The following is a 21,363-nucleotide window of genomic DNA, read 5'->3' as shown; positions in this document are numbered from 1 at the left end:
TGTAGTATCAAAGGGAGTCTCAGAAGTGGAACTGATCCAAGGGGTACAGAAAGGCACTGCCAAGTGCAAAACTGCCTCCTGGGGCTGTTTCAAGAGGTAGATTTCCACTACTCCAGAAAGGTGGTGATATACAATGCTCTTAGCATAGTGTTCAATTCTAGGACACCAGCAAGCTAGTATAACATTGGCAGCACTTCAGAGCAGACTGCACCCACCCTTAGAGGGACTGAGTGAGGAAGAATTAAAGAGCTGTGTATGGCTAGCTTAGCTAAACAGGAGTAGGTAAAGGGACGACTGCCACCAAGGAGGCATTCAGCATAAGGAACAAAGGGGTGAAATTAAGGATAACTGAAGTTTTGCCTGTTGTTCAAAAGTTAAGTACACAATACTGAGTTGTGTCCTGCTTAAGACAGAGGGAAACACCCAGCACTGCCTGTCCTAGATAATCCAGTACATCCTTCATCTCTGAAATCAAAGCACAGAGGGCCTTTCCAGCAGAGAAACTCAAAGGAGCAGCTGAAGGCTAGCAATATTATACCAAACAGGAGAAGCCTAGATACAAGGATGGAGCTAGTGCTTTTTCCCAGGGCACAGCTGCCTTAGCCCTCACCACCTCCTTCATCTGCATACCTTATTCAAAAGATGTAATTTAGAAGTTACCCTCATCTGCCTGAAATACAGACTGCAGGGTAAAACACAGACAAGGCCTCATTTGCAAAGACTGCAGCAGTGGTACCAAGGGAACAGCTCCTTCTCTGAGAAAAAGGATCACAGGATTCAAGGGGCTGGGTGAAGGGCAGGAAAAGCCACCCTTGAAGCAGAGGGGCTAGAATTTCCCACTTGAGCTGCTTTGTTCCTTTCCAGTGCTCTTAAATGCTATAATGCTGCTTTAACGGCAGTCAGCAAGATGAGATCATGGTGATAAGTGTCAGTGATCCTGCTTTTTATCTGGTTCCGTTAGTACTGCCTGCAGCAGAGGTCAAAGCCCAACCAAGAACAGGGTAGTGATGCTAGGCCAACACCATTGTAGGCACCAAGTGATGATTCTGTGCCTGCAGCTCACGATAGGGAAAGGAAGAAACATCTTCCTGGCTGGGCCCTGGATACAACTCAACCTTTTCTACTCAGCCACCCAGAGGAGTCACTTGCTGTTGGAGATCAGATGCTTGGAGTGAGCATTCTGTCTGTACAGTCCTAGCACAGGGAGGGAGATGGACTAGGAGGCCCAGTTTGATCTCTCATGTGACAGGTCACCAGGCTAGGCCAATATTATATATAAGTTCCAGTTTACAGGACTTCTGTATAGCACAGGCTTTTTTCCAACCCCCTCTCTGTATTATTGCCCAGGACTACTATAAAAAGCACTTTTACCCAAGATTTCAAGATGAAAACAATTAATTCCTTTGAATTTTAATTAGGAAAAAAACTAGTTTAAGTTGGAAATTAAGTTTTATTATCCAAAACATCCCCCCCCCCCCAAAAAAAACAAAACAAAAAACAAACACTCTACACTTTGGAGATTCTCCAGAAAGCTGCGAAGGGGTATGGAGGCTGGCTACTCACTGGAGACCCACTCAAGGTGCTGGAAGGCTGAGTACAAAGTGTTCCCCACTAATCCGAGGAGTGCAGCTGAACCAATGGCCCCTCGGTTTCGCTTTCTGGGATCTGTAGAAAGAGATGAAAGAGCACAAAGACTTAGCTAGCTCAGCAACACCATCCTGTGCCATGCTTCTCAGCACTAGCCCATGCTACAAGGAAGTTTAATACACGTTTAACAAGGTAGCACTTGGGGAAGTGGGGATGCAGGTCAGGGCTCACCTTGCTGCAGAGAAACTGCATTCTCAGCTGCCCAGTTAGTTCATTTTTGAAAGGGAAGCCAAAAAGCTTTTATGGAACATGGACATTTAAAAGCAAGACTGTTGCAGGCTGAAACCTCTATGCTCAGCTCTACGGATCCCCTAAGGTCTAAATCGTGAATTCAGGATTCCAAGCTTCCCCTGCTCCAATTGGTGTAACTGACACTCCGTGGAGCTGCATCATCAGTTACCTACAGGTGTAACAGAACTTGGCAGGTAAATGGATGAGGGAATGACGTTCACATACAGATTTAGGCTGTATTTCCCACCTGAATCTGCAGTCTGTCACTGCTGTGGAGGCTTGTAACTTTTGTATTTAGTTTTACACAAATGTTTTGCCATTCTTTAACCCTATCACTTTATGACATGCCACTCAAGCCAGTTGCCCAAAGACCGATTGGGTTCCAGGGCTAGATTGCCAGGCTGTAGCACTCCACACAGAATACCCCAGAGTGAATAACTACTTTGGAGAAAGTGAGCAGCAAATGAGCAACAGGGAATTTTAGCTCTTCTGCTTCCTGAATGTTGTCCTACAGATGGAGATTTAAAGGACTGTTGTCCTTCTGCTGTTCAGTACTTGCACTGCTTTTTGGGGAATAATAGGAAAGAATCATCTGTTTTCCCTATCATCATCCAAGTATTTATAGAAGCACCAGCACCATATTAGCTAGGTGCTATAGACAATTAAATAGTACAGATTTGGTCCAGAAGAGCATGCCTATCATGGATTGAGGGAAGAAGAGATAGTTGGTCAGGACTAAAAGGACTTGCTCTTTAAGTCAAAGAATGCCACTTGTGTGTGTGGTGGGAGAAGGTATCAACACACACAAATCAGTCTGTCCTTTCTCACTGTGGACAGAGTTTCTTTTCTTAGGAAGGGGGAACATGTGCTGCAGTTCTAATTAGGATACTGTACCTTTGAGACTAATCTGCTTTCGCAAACTCGGAGAAGTGAACAAGGGACTGGGAACTATAGTTCAGTCTCAGGGTGGAGCAATAGATACTGTGGCACTGGGGGTAGCCATATTTAGCTCATCCTATCCCCAGAATAGAGCTCCTTATACAGAAGGACAAGCGCATGCAGACTGTACAATGCCAAGTCTTAGCTGTCACCTCAATATGTGGGGCAAAGGCACTAGCCTCCTTTCAGTGGTACAGGAATCCTTATTCATGCCCCCACCACCCTGCCTCACAGGGCAGCCTTCCACTAAAGAGGCCAGATGGTCAACACTGGAGACTCCAGGTCTCAACTGGGGCTCATCCTTTGTCAGTCTAAAGACTCACCTCCTGTGTAATAGCCATAGGCATAGAGGACTCTCCCAATGATCCAGGTGATGCCAAGCCCAACAGCGACACGCTAGAGAAAAGCAGGAAAGGTTAAGGATTTCGGAGCTGAGGAAAACTTACCATGCTCCTTTGGCCACGCAAATAAGCACTCTGCTTTATAAACACTGGCTATCAACATGGTAAGGAGTCAGTGTAGAAAAGGAATCTGCGTCTCTAATAATTCCCTCTCGTTAAGCTGTGGAGTCCTCACCCAGTCAGCAGCACCAGAAATCAGTGTCCCAGAGGAGCGCAGCGTGGCAATGCCATGAAATACTGCATGTGGTGTGTATCAGTGTCACATACACCCCCCCCCCCACACACAGATGTCACACTATGTCTTAGAATTGATCCTGGTGTCATCAGTCTGTGGCATGTGCCCTCCTTCCTGTCCACCTCCAAACATCCCCAGTGACCAGCCAGACCTATGGCCACTAGTATAGAGTAGCCCTAATTTACCAGATGCTGATTAACCAAACTCTTCCATCCACCAACTGTTTTCTTCACTCCAGATCTTTCCCCTCATTCAGTGTCCTAAGCACAGTGGAGAGAGCACTACCTGGTGCAAACTTGACAGCATTAAAGGGACTATGGTAATTAGAAATGCCTAGTCCCTACAGTCACAAGTTGTTGTCTGCTCCAGGCTTGAGCCACCAGGTATGTTGAATAAAACCAACCAGTTTTTGTAAGCTTGTTTTTCGCCACTTTCTGGAGTGGACCAGAGATAGGAACCGAGTAGAAGTTATCCCTCGCTCTTACGTTGCAAGAAACCTCAGCAAGTACAAACACACAGGAGTGGCACTTCCCCATTTGCAGACACTGCAAATTTCCACCTAACAGCTTAGTTCCTGTTTCTCAGGCTGCGGTTCCAGTTTGCCAGACTAGGACCTCAGTTGAACCTGCCAGTGCTGCTGCCTCCAGTCCCTCCGCACCAGCGCTTAGCAAAGGACGGCAATTGGTTTTTGCAAAAAGTTTCAAATCTTGGTAAGTTTTTCATGAAAGTCGTCTGGATTTTGGAAGAAAAACCCAAACCTGAACATTCTTTATTTCTTGTCCCCAGCCCTTTTTGCTAGCGGCAGAGAGAAAAAAAAAAAAAAAAAAACATTTTTGGTTTCTCAATGGAAATTTTTCCATGGAGATTTTCATTTAGATAAAGGCTTTAAAAAAAAATTTTTTTTGACAGAAGAGTTTTGACCAGCGATCCTGCGCATGCTGCAGTGCGCCATGAAGACTGGAGGGGCCTGAGCCTCACTAGGGGTTACAATGCACCCAAGCAAGCAGGAGGCAGCAGCAGCTCCAGTTGGCCCAGGTACATGGTTCAAGTTGGGAGGCAGCAGCCTACTGTAGGATGCACTACACAGATCAGGAACTTGTCTTACAGAACACTGTCTCTCAGCTGTGCAAGGTGATTGATGGCTCCCACCAGCACCTCCTGAGCAAGTACAATGCACAATGGGGCTAGAGTGGAGCATGCTAAAGATTGATCAGGCAGACTTTGCCTCCTTGGGAGATCTTAGCACATTCTCCTGCAGCCAACAGGAAGGCAGGGGAGAGTAGGAACAGTCTCTAATCCAATCATTTCAAACCTGGCTAGGGACATGACTCACCGGGTGATAGACTCCGCCCACGGCTAGAAAGAACAGGAAGGAGGGATAAACTTCCAATCTGAAAATAAAAGAAAGATTTGCACTTATGACTAAACTCTAAGAGGTTTTTTGTTTTGGTTGTTTTTAAAAAGATCTTTGTGGATATCTAGAGGATCAATCCCTGCCCATCCCACTTTCCCCCACACTTCTTAGAATTGGGCACCATATTTTAGGGAACACCCTCAGCCTGTATAGAGACCTAGAGCAAGGGACTGGACTACTCAGAAGAGGTCTCCAAGTCCAGCTTTTAGCTGCCTCTGCAAGAATGCTGTGACAACCATAGTGGTGTCTACACACACAGTGTGCAGTAATGGATGCACAAACCCTTGGGAATCCTGAAGATCCCAGAGCCACTGCCCAGGATCAGCAGCGTATTTGCTTACAAGGCCTGAAGTTCCCTTTTAAAGTCATTGCCAAATGCTAAGCCACTGTTTACTAGCTGGGGAATGGGAACACACCAGCCATGCTCCGTTTGAGAGCCAGGTCTCTCTGGGCTGGTGAATTCATTCTCTGGGAGAGTCAGGCACTCATCAGGCAGCTGAACAAATGAGACCATCAAAAGGCAAGGCACGACATACCTCACTGGTAACACAGCTTCCTGGGCCTTAGGATCTGTCCACATGGGCAAACTGCCAGGGCTGTGATATAACATGGTAGTCCCTGCCTAGGTGGGGCCAGACCGTGACTGGAATCGAACCCCTGGATGAGGGCTTGTCTCACCTACTAAGCATTACGCTGCAGCAGAGCCTTACATTTTCTCAGAGCCCAATCCAGACACAGACAAAGCGTTTAGCAGAAGCGAATGCTACACTCCAGGTGTCAGTGCTTAATAACTTAAATCTTCAAGTCAGCACTCAGGACTGTCCACGATACTCACGTGTTCTGGTGTGCGCGCTGGATGCAGTTGAAGAGATGCCCATGTTCAGGGTCCGTGCTATACATGGTTGGATACTGTTAAAGACAACACAGTGTTAGCAAACACATGGAGCTCTGTGGCCCCTCACAACAGCGTCACTCGCCGCTTCCTGCGGGGGCTGTTATTTCCCAGAGCACTCACCCAGGGCGATCTGAATCTCAACTCTGCTTGTTTGGCAAGACCACCTGACTGCCTTGGGGGGTTTGGAGTCCAAGTTGTGTCATGTTGCCCTCCTTCAAGAATGAGCTGTAGGCTGCACTTCAAACTCCTGGGCGCATTGGCTGAACAGTGGCACGAAGTGAACCCTGGCCTCATGTCTCCGTGATCTTGCAAATGCCACTAGATGTGACACAAAATGGAGGATCCGTCCCCCCAGCGGCTACTTTAAAACCATCCTTTGGCTCTGGTCAGATAGAACTTCTGGGAGAGGACACTTGGCTGCTTCTCTCTATACCCCCTCCAAAAGGCAACGGGCAGCAGCAGCCAGGAGTTGGATAGACCCTCTCTGTGCAATCTCATCTGCTCTGTGGAGCCAGTCTGAAGGCTGGAATGGAGGCTAGAGCAAACACTCCTCCCTCCCGCCCGAAAAAATCCTGGACACCGTCTCATCTGGAGAGCTGGGCAGAACGTCGCAGGTGGGAATAAGGACTGGAGGCTCACTGCCTCCCCCATCTCCTCTGCACATCTGAGCCTCAAGCAGGAGCGGTCCCTCAGCTGCAGATACTTTCCTGAAACAAGCTGGGGTTAGATCTCTGTGCACGCATTTGCTGTCTGGGTGGGAATTTAATCCGGGAGTGTCTACATTGGTTCTAATCCTGCCAAGCTCTCTCTTGCCATCTCCCAGCACTGAATTTATTGCTCATTGTTTCTACTCAGTCTATAACACATGGGCATGAATGGAGATTCTCACATGGAGCCCTGAGGATGGTCACGCCACATCACAAAGCTAGCCCATAACCTTAAACAGAGACTCTCAAGTTGTGTGAAGAAACCACCATCATGCATTGTCAGCAGGGGTGGAACCCAGAATCTGCAGTGTTGAGCCTTTCCCATTTGAACAAAAGGGGTAATTCCACTAGCTGGGAACTGCACTGAACTCTCCCTCTGTGGACCAGCCTGAGAGGCGTGTAACACACTGAACGATGGGCTCCCCATACACAATACATCACAGCCGGCCTTTTATGTTCTGATCCAAGTACCCCTGAACACCCCATTCTATGCACTCACGTGTGGGGAAAGAGCAGCAGTGGTGCACATAAAACCCAGCAGCCAGATACTGCTGCAGCCTCGTACACACCCACTGACTGGCCCTCTCTTGGGGATGTTTGAGGGCTATACCATACAGCTCCTCCACCCTTTCTCAAGTTTCTAGAATCACACCCTGGAGGAAATGCCCAAAGTGCCAAAGCTGCTTCCAAGCACAGTAGGCTCCACATGCCAACGTCCTGACTCACAGCGGCAGCTGTTAGTAGTTCCCAGGGTGGATTCTGAGATGAAGTTTAGTTTACAAAGGGTCCTCTTGGCTATTGTTCCTCTTAAATATCTCCTTTGAATTTTATAAGCCCTTCTCCCTCTATTTTTAAATGCTCCTCTAAGATCATCTCACTTTCTTCTGCCCCAAATCCAAACTGGGTTTTTCCCAAAGGCAAGATCTACCCACCTAGTAGCAGGGAAAAGCATAAGTAGATAGGGCAGGGACGATATGGTTATTTGCTTGTTACAGGTCTCTTAAGTTTCTCTGTTTCAGACACCCTTCAACAGCCCCATTCAGTCCTAAGCAGCTGATCTGCCACACTGGTAGCTCCACAGATCTAGCTCTGGAGATCAGAGCACAGAAACACCAGCTCCCCACTCACACACACACTCATGGAGGCATATTGCCAGGCTAAAAGGGTGGGGAAAACCTGTGTTTATGTGCGATGTTCTAAGTTTTAGAGTCCTGGAAAGTCTTGGGTTTTGCAGCTGCCTAGGTTGGAGGTGGGGGTGAATAGACCTAGAAGGTGCTGTAGCAGGAAGACAACAGCCTGTGCCTAAGGACAGAGGTTAGAACACCTCAGCAGAGCCAGTCCCATCATATCTCCCCCAGCCTGAACTCTCAGCCCATTGCTGCCAGGTCCTACACCTCACCTCTCCTGGGAAAGGAACAACGGTGCCTAACAGCAGCAGGAGATCTGGCACAGCGACCAAGAGGGGGGAAAGCCTTCAAATGCATCTGTGTGGGTACTGGAAGGAGACTGCTGCAACTGGGAGACAGAAGCAGAGACTGGAGCTGAGTCAATAACTCTCTTCCACTGATTTCAAATCTTAAGGGTAAGAATACCCACTGTGAGGGTTATTGCAAGCACCCCTCTAGGAGGATCGTACAAAGGATAAGAGAATAACTAGCACTGGTGGGGCATCACAGCTAGGGCTCTGGTCCAGGGAATAATGGGGAATCACTGCACAGTTCTGAACTACTTCACCTCACTATATTCTCCCATTTAGGACTGGGCTATACTAGAAAATTATATTGACCCAACTATGTTACTCAAGTGTTTGAAAAATCCACACGCCTGAGTGACGTAGTTAGGATGACCTATGTCCCTGTGTAGACAGCGCTAGGTCAATGGAAGAATTCTTCTGTTGACCTAGCTGCCACCTCTCGGGGAGGTGGATTATCTATGCTGATGGGAGAACCCCTCTCATTGGCATAGGCAGTGGCTACAGTGAAGTGCTGCAGCTGTACCGCTACAGTGTTTGAAGTGTAGACAACCCACAAAGTCAGCGATAATGTGACTACTGCTATCTTGGCCAACACACTGGAGACTGAACCAGGGACTCCACAGCTATAAGCATGAGACTCTACAGCTTGAGGTGAAGAACCAGGCTCTCCAACTAAGAACTGTAACAGACCCATCAGACAGGGATGTATATGTAATACACGCACAGTGACTAGTGGGTTACAACATTTGCTGAGTGGACCACCACCACGGATATGCTCCTCTGCAGAGAGCTCCTAGGATATGGTGAGGCACAAGGCTAAGAGCCAAACACTGGAGAAGTGCAGTATTCTCATGATATCCCCCTGTGATGTTCCTTATGTACTAGGATCTAGACAAAACCAAATTGCCGTTCACCAAACAACTCACACAGAATGGGAACTAGTCCACGAAGTCTTGTGTTTCCCCTAATTACTAGTGCTTCTGTCATACTAAGCCAGCTAATGAGATGCCTGGGCCTCTCTCCTTCAAGATAGCCAGTAGAGGCATTCTTGGTGCCTCAAGGGCAGGACCACCTGCGCTACCCACTCACCTCCACCTTGTACTTCTTGCGTGCCTTCGCCACATTCACAGCGAGGTGCGTTATCATGATAAAGCCGGCAACACCGGTCAGGACCACATAGCCGTATTCCTTGGAGAGAACGACCATCTTGACACTGTTGAGAGAGGAGCATTTGGTTACAATCTCAGGACAGGACTGAGAATCCACAAGAGACTATATTGGTATAAAAAGTCGGATTTACTGAACACTGACCAACGTCCTTCCGGCATGGGGACCTGGGTGCCTGAGGGAAGTGACAAATTATGGAGTTTTCACCTCTAGGCTGCTTGCTGAAATTCAGCCCAAGCAGTTAAGTACAGTACTATGTGTAATGAGTCAGGGTCTCTACGTCCAGTTCATATTAGGCAAGTATGTACAGCATAACCTTCACCATCATAACTGTGTCTCCTCACTGGCACTTTCAGTAGAAGGGCCACAGATGGATTGGGCCCCGGAGTCAGAGTGCCCCGTAAGTGGTTCTTTAGATCAAGACGAGGCAACCTTGGGTGGTGCATGCAAGGAGACAATGGGTAGAAGCTTGCCTCAGTACCTGTGCCTGGTCTGTGACTGTGGTCTGTTATACACTTCAGTTATATCAGCAGAACCTTTTAACTGAAAAAGTTATATTTGTAAAAGCTCTAGTGTGGATTCAGTTATGCTAGTATAAAGGTGACGTATTGGTATCATCACCTCCCTTCCCATACAGGAATAGCTATACCGCTATAGCATGGAGCGTGGTTGTTCTGCTTTAACTGTACTGGTATAGTTAGAGCAGTACAACTTTTAGGGTAGACAAGACCAGTGATAGGCCAGCTCTCTCTTGAGGGGTCTATCCGACACATTTTCAATAGCACTAAATTCACTTAATTGTTTAGAATAAGTCTTAATAGCAAATATGTAAATTCTACCGTTGCAACTGTCCCAAATTCTAGATTAGGGCCCTTATCCTCCTTCTACTGAAGTCAATGTCAGGACTATTGACTTAAATGGGACGGTGTCACGCCAGAGGACAACAGATACTGGTGACCTGAGTGGGGAGATGTTACAGGAGGTTTAACCCTAGACATAAAGCACTGCAGACTGCCTTCCAGAAGTCCTTTCATCTGAACCCTAGCTGTGGCCAAATGATCACTGACACTGCACACAGTGTGGGGGTAGTGGGAGGCAGAGCAAAGTTGACAAATGTACCAATGTGAGTGAAAAGTGGAAACCATACTTCAGCCCAGCTAGCCACTGGTAAGCTGAGTAATGTTCTTCCTCCCAGCAGCTAGAGAACAGTGCCAGGGAGCGGGCTCAGATTCACAAGCACACAGCAAGTCTCCAGAAGCATCTAGTCTCTGGTATTTACCAATAGTTGCACATGCAGCTCCACTGGCTATCAGAAGATGGCCTTGCAGAGCTGTTATACATAAACCATGTCTCCTGATACCAAACCCCTAGCCCTGCAAATGAGCTTTCCCAGTCAAGTTGCCTCTCTCTACCACTTGAACAAGGTTCTCTCCATTTTACAGGGTCAAGTCAAACCTAACTGATCCTTTCCATCTGGTGACTCCACTGGGCAGTGAGGCCTCCTATCCTTCACTGACACAGAACCAGAGCAGTCCTGGAAGAACATGTTACCTTAGGAAACTGGCACCTGCAGCCTACCATGGCAATGCTGCCAGCACTCATGAGCAATGGAACAGAAATTCATAAGGGAGCAGGTTTAGTTTCACACTTACAAGGATAATTATAAACAGCATGGAAAGGAATGAGGTTATCAAGGACAATGGCGTAGACTTTGCACATGAAAACTTGCAGGTACTTAGTTATTTTAGGTTTCAGAGTAGCAGCCGTGTTAGTCTGTATTCGCAAAAAGAAAAGGAGTACTTGTGGCACCTTTAGAGACTAACACATTTATTTGAGCATAAGCTTTCGTGAGCTACAGCTCACTTCATCGGATGCATTCAGACTGGCTATCAGACTGAATGCATCCGATGAAGTGAGCTGTAGCTCACGAAAGCTTATGCTCAAATAAATGTGTTAGTCTCTAAACGTGCCACAAGTACTCCTTTTCTTTTTGTAGTTATTTTAAGCATTCATGAGAACACTGAAAATTAAAGCAGATTTAAGGCTGTGAGCACGAGCAGTACCCCTTGTTATAACGGTTACTACACTTCATTTAGACTATCGTAAATGATCAGCATTTCACAAATACAACAGGTCAGCAAACTGAGGGTCATTTTTTATTATAAGCTGAATTCATAACACCAACTGCCAGTGGTGATCAGGAGCAGCATTTTTCTGCTCAGATACTCAGGAGGGATACTGCCCTCCACCCACAGACTTCATCTCTGCCTGTCACCTGGGTCACTGGCAGGGGCTACCCTGAGAATGTCTCACAGGCCGCTACTACTGTGGAACACAACAGCGCCACTGCATAAAGGCTTTCACCCACGGAAGCGGACACCCACGCTCCACCGAGGCTGCTTAGTCCGCAAGTGAAATTCGAGGCCTTATGATTAGTATTGAAAAGACTTGCCCTGCATAAGACCAGTCTGTCTGAATGACTACCTGTCCCAGAGGCTGCAAGGCTGGAGCTGTGGAGTATAGGCAGAGCACTTCTGAAATGCCCTCTCCTTCCACAGGCACTAGGGCCATACTGCATGTAGCACTCTTAGGGCTCGTCTACACGACCACGTGGGGTCAATCTAAGATACGCAACTTCAGCTACGTGAATAGCGTAGCTGAAATCGATGTACTTCGATCTATTTACTGTGGTGTCTTTACTGCAGTAAGTCGACAGCTGACGCTCTCCCGTCAACTCCGCTTGCGCTCCTCATTCTGGTGGAGTACTGGAGTCAACAGGAGAGTACTCAATTTATTGCTTCTATACTAGATGCGCTAAATCCACCCCCCCGGATTGATTGCTGTCTGCCGATCCAGTGGGTAGTGTAGACAAGCCCTTAGAAGAGACTCCAGAGGCTTGTGTTAATTGAGGGGTGCTTTATTGGCTGTGTTGGAGGAGCCCTGCCCCCATTTTTGTACCAGCTTTGGCTCAGTGAAACACCCAGATAAGTTACTGCTTAAGAATATTGTTTAAAGGGGTGTCACCTCTCAAACCTGCTAGGATAATCTGGATCTTTCACCTTATCAGTTCCCTGCTATCGCAAGGACATTGGGCACAGGTGATGCCTCAGTTTCTCCTATTCTCTGCCCATTTCACACAACAGTTTAGTCTCCTGATGGACTGAAGTGCTTTGGTTTCACTATTGTTGTTGTGCTCAACACAGGGGTATTTGGATGTAGTTTAAGGCCTGTGATATTCAGGTCAGACTAAATGATTTAGTGGCCCCTTCTATGAAACCATGACCCACCATCTTGGGGCAGCATCCCTTCACGTTTCCGTAAAGTCAAAATTACCATCTCAATTTCAGCTCTGTACTAAGACTCATTCATACAGGGCCCTTCACTAGAAAGGGGTCAGAGTCCAACAATCAAATGCAGCACCCCAACTAAGGAACTGTTAAAACTTATACTGGAAGATTAAAGCCCGCTCAGCTTTCCAAATGGCTAACTAGATCATAGGACCTTGTGAAGCCAAACGACTCCCACTGAAACCTGTGGGACCATGTCTACGCTTGTGAATTTTACAGAAGAATTCCTGCTTGTTCCAACACTGGTTCAGCTGAACTGATGTTAAGCACCACCATAAGCCCTAGTGTAGAAAAGTTTGTGCTGTTTTTACCAGTGTAAAGCCTGCTGAATGGGTAAAAATGGGTCTGGTTGCAGGGGCCTCATGTTTACATTAACACCTCTTCAGCTGACCTGGTGGGATATATATTTTGTAAGGCTCCCCCTAGACAATGTTTCTGAATCTTTCCATTGACTTTGGTGGAAGTTGGTTGGGGCCCCATAGCTGGTTATTTGTATGATCCCACTTGCAAGTATTCAGACCAGAGGCTAACAGCATAATAAGTCAATAATATACTTTAAAATCATACCAGAAATGCACAAAGATTTATTTTTTAAGTTTGAATGGCATGGTCCAGGTAATTAGGTTTTATTAAAAAACACAACAGCATTCTGCACTGATTATCTCCAAACGCAGATTGGAAACAGAGAACAGAAATTGCTAGGAATAAAGGCATAACATCTCCACATTAGGATCAGTAGTAAGACACTGATGAGAACAGTTCACCAATACAGAGCCGTCTGGAACATCTGTAAACTGGGTGCAATCAAACAACATGCATTTTTATAGCCAAGTGCAAAAGCAGACATTTAAAAACAAAGCATGTAGGTAACACTTACAAGAAAGCACTGACTCTGAAGAGGACATGGAGATCATTGTAGCTACCAAACTGAGTATGAGCTCTTAGAGCAATAGGGTGGCTAAGAAGGGCTAAACTGATCCCTTGTTTATACATCCAGGTGATATGCTGAATAGGAGCAGGGGGGTGATATTACGTCTGTATAGGACACTGGTGAGAACATTACTGGAATACTGTGTCCAGTTCTGGTGTCCACACTTTAAAAAAAAATGTTGGAAACTTGGAGACAGTGCAGAGAAGAGCTACAAAAATTTATGATTCTAGCTCTGGAGAACACTGAGAGATCGATTTAGCTTATCAAAGAGAAGGTTAAAAAGTAACTTGATCCTGGGCTGTAAACCCCTGCACAGGAAGAAATCAGATACTAGAGAGCTCTTTACTCTAGCAGGCAGAGGCCCAGCGAGTTCCAATGACTGGAAGTTGAAGTTAGTACATTCAAATTGGAAATGAGATGCAACATTTCAAACAGTGAGGGTGTAAGTAAAGTGGTCATCAAGGGATTAACTGGGTTACTCAAAATATTATGGGTTGGAGCTATGCTCCACCCCTCCCTTACTTCCTATTTAGTGTGCCCCCTCCTGTTTGCATATAGTTGAATATAGCAGCACTTTTCCAGCCTGAAATGCTGTAAGTAAAATGTGTTTCTTTTGCACTGAGCAATTACTTTACAGAAGAAGGTAATTAATCAGTGGAACATCTTACCAAGAGAAAGGGTAAATTCCTCTTCACTTTGAATCTTTAGGTCAAGACCAGATGTCCAAGAACATCTAGATAAATCCATGTGTTACTGGTCTCAATAACGTTCTCTTATGTGGTAGGAAAGAATAATTCAGGAATGACTAGGTGAAATTCTAGGACCTGTGTTATGCAGAAGGCCAGGCTAGATGATAATTGTAGTGCCTTTGGGCCTGGATCTGTTTATCTATAATTTTGCAATATCAAAGAGACACTGGAAGTCAGTTTTATTTCATAACAAAATCAAAACAAGTATGAAGAAGATGAGATCAAAAGTAACTAACTTTAAAAACTGCAGATGGTAATTTAAGAGTATCATCAAATGAAAAACGGTAAGGAAACGGAAACAGGCTTCCAAACTTCAAAGATAGTAGGAAAAAAAATAAACAAGAGTTACTTGTATGTGTGTCACTGAATATGTTACAGGCCCATTGCTCACTAAATGCATGTTAACCAGATAAATAGTCGAAATAAATGACTAAGGAAGAAGGAGTAAGAAAGTGTTACAAGGAAGAGTCTGCAGACAACATCTGAAGACAAGTGTGGGAATACTGATAGCAACATAGAGACACTTTCACCTGATGCATGGAGTCTTACCTTTGCTTCACAATGGCGTAAGTCCATAGGTCACAAGAGAGTCTTAATGACCTTGGCACTGTAACACTGCCATAGATGTTGCAAGACTGGCTTTTCATCCTGACTCAGCATTGCTGGAGCAATTCTGCTAAATGAGCCAGGACTGAAGGAAACTTTGATAAGTTATCTTTGTGCACAGTCAATCATCAGCCTAGCAGTAGTAGAATCACAGTTACAGTGCAGTGAGCCAACTGACAACTTTTACAACCACATGACATAGAACTACTAAGGATTGGGTTAGCTGGAAGAAACTGTCATGTTCAGTTGTAGCAAAGGCCAACACAATCATAGGTTATATCAAAGTTGGTATTAGAACAAACATTATATGCTTGTACAAGACTTCAAGGAAGTCACACCCAAGTACAGTAAAACCAGGCAAAGGAATTCAACAGGACTCAACTTGACTCTTATTTTTTATGACCTGCAGACACACAGTGTATTTCAGCAACCTTTGACCACAACCACAAAGACTGTGATAAACTGAATGACGTGGGTCATAAGGCTGAATTCATTCCCCCTGAATTGCAGGTACTTAGGGCTTATCTACACAAAGATGTTCTTTCAGAATAAGGTAAAGTTTGAATTTAAAATGCAGCAACTATTTCGGAATAAGAGTATTTACATGGGGAGTTATCCCAGAAGAACTATAGCGGAATAGTTATTCTAGAATAGCCACGGCCAGTCAATTTCCCCAAGCAGACAAGACCTTAAGAGACTTGAGACAACTTGAGCTCAAAGGATTGAAGAGGATGCAGACCACTACATATTCCAAGACTCAAAAGCTTGTAGCAGCTCAGTAGGCAACTAATAGTAATGAATAAAGAAACACACTCAGCAATGCCCCTCTGCCATGTACATTGGCCAAACCAGACAGTCTCTAGGCAAAAGAATAAACGGACACAAATCTGACATCAGGAATTATAACATTCAAAAACCAGTAGGAGAACATTTCACTCTCCCTGGTCACTCAATAACAGACTTAAAAGTGGCAATTCTTCAACAAAAAAACCAGACTCCAACGTTAAACTGCAGAACTGGAATTAATTTGCAAACTGGACACCATCAAATTAGGCCTGAATAAAGACTGGGAGTGGATGAGTCATTACAAAAAATAACTTCCCCATACTAAATTTCCCCCTACTGTTACTCATACCTTCTTGTCAACTGTTTGAAATGGGTCACCTTCACTACCACTACAAAAGTGATTTCTCCTCCCTTGGTATTCTACTGTTAATTGAATTGTCTCGTTAGACTGACCCCCGCCCCCCACTTGGTAAGGCAACTCCCACCTTTTCATCTACTATGTGTATATACCTGCTACTGTATTTTCCACTCCATGCATCTGATCAAGTGGGTTCTAGCCCACAAAAGCTTATGCCCAAATAAATTTGTTAGTCTCTCAGGTGCCACAAGGACTCCTCATTTTTTCAATCTACATTGTAATTAGTGATAACACATAATAGTTATCTAGACTGTAAACTCTTTGAGACAGAGCCTGAAGTTTGCACGTTTCTCAGCAAAGTGCCCAGTGCGCTACTATTGGTGCTTTACAACCAGTTAAGTATTTTGTCTTTCTCTAGGACCAGCCCAGTAAAAATCTCACCGCACTTTACAAATGTTAATGAATTCACATTAAACATTTCATTAGCCTGGAGATAAGGTTAGTCAAGAGCATTTCCTTTCAACACCATCACTACAAACCAAAGAGATCACTAGTTAAGGCCACAAGTATCCAGAGCAAACTCAGTGCACATGTATTACCATCTACACTTCATGTAACCCTCATAGGCTGTCAGCCTCACAACAGTCTCTGGCTTCCAACACATGGCCACCTACCATGCTTGATTAACACTTACATGCACAGCCTTCATTCCAGATGGGAAGGACTCATGCATTTGACTGTGGCATTTTCCTTCCAGGTAATAACACATTAAAAATGTCTGGATTGAGGGACATTAGAGAAACAGGCTCAGGGGTCAGTTGTCCAGGCTGGAAGACTTGATGCCTGGAGAATTAATGAAATGGTGAAATCACAATCGTTGAGAGTGAAAGCTGAGTAATTGCAATAAGAAATCAAGACTGTTCAGAAGCCATTGGTTGGTTGGTTTTTGTTAAGTCCTATTTAACTTGAATGACTAACACTTTTTAATGAAGGAAGGCTTGTAATAGCCAGAACCTCTACAGATTCTTTTAAGGTGTTAGGGCTCAATAACTGTCCTGGAGCTATGCTCTAAAACAGGGGTGGGCAAACTTTTTGGCCTGAGGGTCACATTGGGGTTCCAAAACTGTATGGAGGGCCAGGTAGGGGAGCCTGGCCCCCACCCCCTGTCGGCCCCCTCCCACTTTCTGCCCCCTGACTGCCCCCCTCAGAACCTCCGACCCATCCAACCCCCCCTGCTCCGTCCCCTGACTGCCCCGACCCCTATTCACAGCCCTGCCCCCTGACAAGCCCCCTGAGACTCCCATGCCTATCCAACTCCCCTGTTCCCCATGCCCTGACCATGCCCCCTCCCACCCCCAGAACCTCTGCCTCCTGCTCCCTTCCCTCTGACTGCTCCCCAGGACCCCCTGCCCCTTATCTAACTGCTGCCCCCTTACCATGCAGCTCAGAGCAGCATGTCTGGCAGCCGCGCCACCCGGCTGGAGCCAGCCACACCGCCGTGCTGCCCGGCAGGAGCTTGCAGCCCCAACGCCCAGAGCGCTGGCAGCATGGCGAGCTGTGGCTGCAAGGGAGGGGGGACAGCAGGGGAGTGGCTGCAGGCTAGCCTCCCCCTCCAGGAGCTCAAGGGCCGGCTGTGGCCCGTGGGCCATAGTTTGCCCACCTCTGCTCTAAAACCATGGTAGATCACACTCAACAGTAATGATATTTCTATGGTAAAAAAAGCAGGACATTTTAGAAACAAAACCTAACACATTTTTCAAGCCTTCTTTATATATCATAAGGAGCAAAAAAGAAAGGGGGGGGGCGGGGGGAAGGAAGCACAAGTCCAGTTTCGTAAGTGTCCTTTGCAGGTCACCTTTAAGAAAGCTCCATTTATGCAGTTTTGGTCCTCATATAGGGTATGTCTATACTACAAAAAAACCAAACAAAACCAAACACAGCAGCAAGTCTGGGTCAACTGACTGGGACTTGCATTACAGAACTAAAAATAGCAGTGTACATGTTCCCACTTGGGCTGGGCGCTGGCCTCTGAAACCTGGTGATGAGGATGGGGAGGCTCTCGGAGCTCAGGCTTCCAGACTTCAGTCCAAATGGGAATGTCTACACTGCTATTTTTAGCCCCACAGCATGAGCCCAAGTCAGCTGACCAAGGCTCCAAGACTTGCTGCCCTGTTTTTTTGCTATGTAGACATACCCTCAAATTGAAGCCAATACAGACAAGGTACTCCTAGAACCACGCAGATCCTGACACAGCATGGCCTTGTAAGTCGAGCAATAGATACAGGAATTAGGGCTAGTCTACACTTGCAATGTTAAAGCGCTGAGGCGGCAGCGCTTTACCGTGCCTTGTGTGGTCGCGGCGCAGCGCTCTAAAAAAAAAAAAAAACCCACCCCACATGAGAGGCGCAGCTTCCAGCGCTGGGGCACTGTCTATGCTGGCACTTTACAGCGCTGAAACTTGCTGCGCTCAGGAGGGTGTTTTTTCACACCCCTGAGCGAGAAAGTTGCAGCGCTGTAAATTGCCAGTGTAGACAAGGATACGCACCATCTTAGCTTCAACAAAAAAACTTCAAAACCAGACTTCAAAGAGAAACTGCAGAGCTACAATTCATTTGCAAATTTAACACCATTAAATTTGGGCTTGAATAGGGACTGGGAGGCTCTCTACAAAAGCAATTTTCCCTCTCTTGAAATTGACACCTCCTCATCAGTTACTGGGAGTGGACCACATCCACCCTGATTGAATTGGCCCCCTCAACACTGGTTCTCCAATTGTAAGGTAACTCCCTACTCTTCATGTGTCAATATATTTATGCCTGATCTGTAATTTTCACTTCATGCATCTGAAGAAGTGGTTTTTTTACCCACAAAAGCTTATGGGTAAAAAAGGCTAAATCTATTAGCCTTTAAGGTGTCACCGGACCCCTCGTTGTTTCTGTGGATACAGACTAACACAGCTACCCCTCTGATGCTTGACACCATCCTAGCTGGGAAACCTGAAAAGTTAGCTTTGTTTTGATTCTCACGATGGACATTTTTATATATCTGAATACCCCACTCCCTTGTGAGCAATGTTCTAGTTCATAGGAACAAGAAGTTGGATGAACTCAGAGTATGTGCAATACCCACAACAAATCCAGTTCTCAGGGGTTTCTTGCAAGTAGTTCATCCAACAGAAATACTGGGATTAACAATCTTGCAGGCCTTTCTTCTTATGTTGTATACATTTCAGGGTAGGTTCAAATTTGAGCTAATCAATTTTGGCAGCATCTCCTTCACTTACAAGATCTCTGCAATAACCAATGCCTCAGATTAAAGCACAGGCAGGTCTGAAATGAAAAAGGTACTGACTGCAGCAAGTGGGACAAAAGGAGACAGACAAGAGGATGCAGCATTTGCACAGGAAAGTGACATCTCTCTCTCCCCCACCCTTGAGCAACCCCTCCTATTGTTTCTATGCCGCATTGGTACTGTGAAAGCAGATATAATGGAAACCCCACTCAGTGATGGGATTTTAAATACATCTTCTGGCTCCCTATTGGGTGTCCTTCCCCAGTTACCTGATGGGAGAGGACTGGCCCAGAAACTCAGGCCAGACTATAATTAGTAGAGTATTGTGTTATCCACTGTGCCAAAGAAAAGTGACCCCTAGATTGCTCTGGGGATGTGGAACAGGAAACTGACCAGGCACTGGTTTGTGTGAGCACTGGGCTTGGGGTTGGCTTGCAGGTCAAATGGGAGGAAGTGGCCCTACAGAGGCAACAGGGAGACAAGCACCTGGGAAGCCGCAGGGGCGAGTGAGCCCAGCAGAACTGTGGCAGGAGGACCCAGAGCAGACAGGGAAGTCACCAAAAAGTGGCTGTGGGGTAGGCAGGGACCAGTACAGCCTGCAGGAAGAGCCCACAGGCTTCACAGGGAGCCAGGGATGAAAGAAGCTGCCCACTGGTCAAGTGCAGGGGAAACTGCCAGCCTGGGGAAGCCCAGCAGGAAGCAGCAGTGTGCAGGGCCTGAGCCGACACACAGACCTCTTGGGGAGTGTCATTAAGTGGAACAGCAGCTGGGGCAGAGGGCACAGGGACACTGACACAGCTAAACCAGGAAGAAGAGGACACGGCGGTGGCTGTAAGAGGAGCGGCAACATCCCCTGGGAGAGGCCCCAGCCTCACCACGCGCACCGAAGGGCCAAAGACAACTTTAACCTCCAAAAGAGAAGGACTCTGACTTTACGCAACACCCCAGCTCCTAGGGGCTGGGAGATTATCCATGTCGCCCTTCCCCCCGCCTCTTGGCCTAAAAAAAGAGGTTAGGGGCAAGGGCCCCAAGGCCTCTCCTCCCACCCGGGGAGAGAGGGCTGCCCGGGGGCGCAGAGCCGCGGGGAAAGGGGGGCTGCCCGGGGGCGCAGAGCCGGGGCGGGGGGAAGAGGGGCTGCCCGGGGGGGGATGGGGGCTGCCGTCCAGTGCCTGCGAGCCCCCAGGGGCGCAGAGGCGGGCACACGGGCCGCGCTGCCCGCAGCAGGCCCAGGCGCCTGGCCCCAGGTTGGCTCCCAGCTGGCGAAGGAGCCGCCCGGACTCACCCGCTGCCTTTGCCGCGCGGACACGATCCTGGGAAGTAGGGGCAGCCCGGGGCTGGCCACGGACTGTCTAAGGCAGAGCCGCGTCCGGACCCGCCCCGGGCCCTGCCGAGCCACCGCCCCCAGGGCGGGCCCGCAGCGCCGCGCACACCCGCCCCCTGGCCCTCAGCCCGTCCCGCCGTGGGGAGACTCGAGGCGCTGCGGCCTCCCAACTCCGCGTTACCCAGAACCCTCACAGCGCCCCCATAATCACCGTAACACCCCTTCTGAACGGGGGGACACACACCGCCCCCATAATCACTGTGGTACCCACAACACCCCCTCTGCCTAGCGGGACTCACTGCACCCCCATAATCACCAGGACACCCTACAACACCGCCTCTGACTGGGGGGTCCACACCCTGCCCCCATAATCATTGTGACACCCCAAAATACCCTCTCTGACCAAGGGTGGTGGGGGACAACACACAGCACCCCCATAATCACTGTGACACCACACATACACAACACCCTATGTAATCATTAGAATCAGAAGATTAGGGTTGGCAGAGACCTCAGGACATCATCTAGTCCAACCCCCTGCTCAAAGCAGGACCAACCTCAACTAAATCATCCCAGCCAGGGCTTTGTCAAGCCGGGCCTTAAAAATCTCTAAGGATGGGGATTCCACCACCTCCACCACCCTCCTAGTGAAATATTTTTTGCTAATATCCAACCTAGACCTCCCCCACTGCAATGTGAGATCATTGCTCCTTGTTTTGTCATCTCCTATCACTGAAAACAGCCAAGCTCCAGCCTCTTTGGAACCCCCCTTCAGGTAGTTGAAGGCTGCTATCAAATCTCCCTGCCACTCTTCTGTTCTGTGGACTAAACAAGCCCAGTTCCCACAGCCTCTCCTCGTAAATC

General features: G+C 47.3%; 1 protein-coding gene across 1 annotated transcript; it reads right to left on the bottom strand.

Moving 5' to 3' along the window:
• Positions 1 to 1,377: 1,377 nt before the first annotated feature.
• MGST3 (microsomal glutathione S-transferase 3) lies at positions 1,378 to 20,616 on the bottom strand. The gene is made up of 6 exons (XM_084636260.1): positions 20,461 to 20,616; positions 9,033 to 9,156; positions 5,703 to 5,776; positions 4,787 to 4,844; positions 3,141 to 3,213; positions 1,378 to 1,665 (listed from the first exon to the last, which is right to left on the bottom strand). Exons 2-6 carry the CDS (start codon positions 9,147 to 9,149, stop codon positions 1,556 to 1,558), a joined length of 432 nt encoding a protein of 143 aa, XP_084492386.1. The 5' UTR covers positions 9,150 to 9,156; positions 20,461 to 20,616; the 3' UTR covers positions 1,378 to 1,555.
• Positions 20,617 to 21,363: the final 747 nt, after the last annotated feature.

The sequence above is a fragment of the Lepidochelys olivacea genome (assembly GCF_965140295.1).
Source record: "Lepidochelys olivacea isolate rLepOli2 genome assembly, chromosome: 8".
NCBI classification, from domain to species: domain Eukaryota; kingdom Metazoa; phylum Chordata; order Testudines; family Cheloniidae; genus Lepidochelys; species Lepidochelys olivacea.
Note: the sequence above shows the minus strand (reverse complement) of the source record. Positions and strands in the feature narration are given on the sequence as shown.

Excerpts from the sequence above, each read along its gene's own strand:
- MGST3 (XM_084636260.1), bottom strand. The coding sequence starts at position 9,149 with ATGGTCGTTCTCTCCAAGGAATACGGCTATGTGGTCCTGACCGGTGTT. Across the intron at positions 5,777-9,032 it reads GCAAGAAGTACAAGGTGGAG|TATCCAACCATGTATAGCAC; the intron begins GTGAGTGGGTAG and ends TGTCTTTAACAG. Across the intron at positions 1,666-3,140 it reads CTATGGCTATTACACAGGAG|ATCCCAGAAAGCGAAACCGA; the intron begins GTGAGTCTTTAG and ends CTCTTTCTACAG.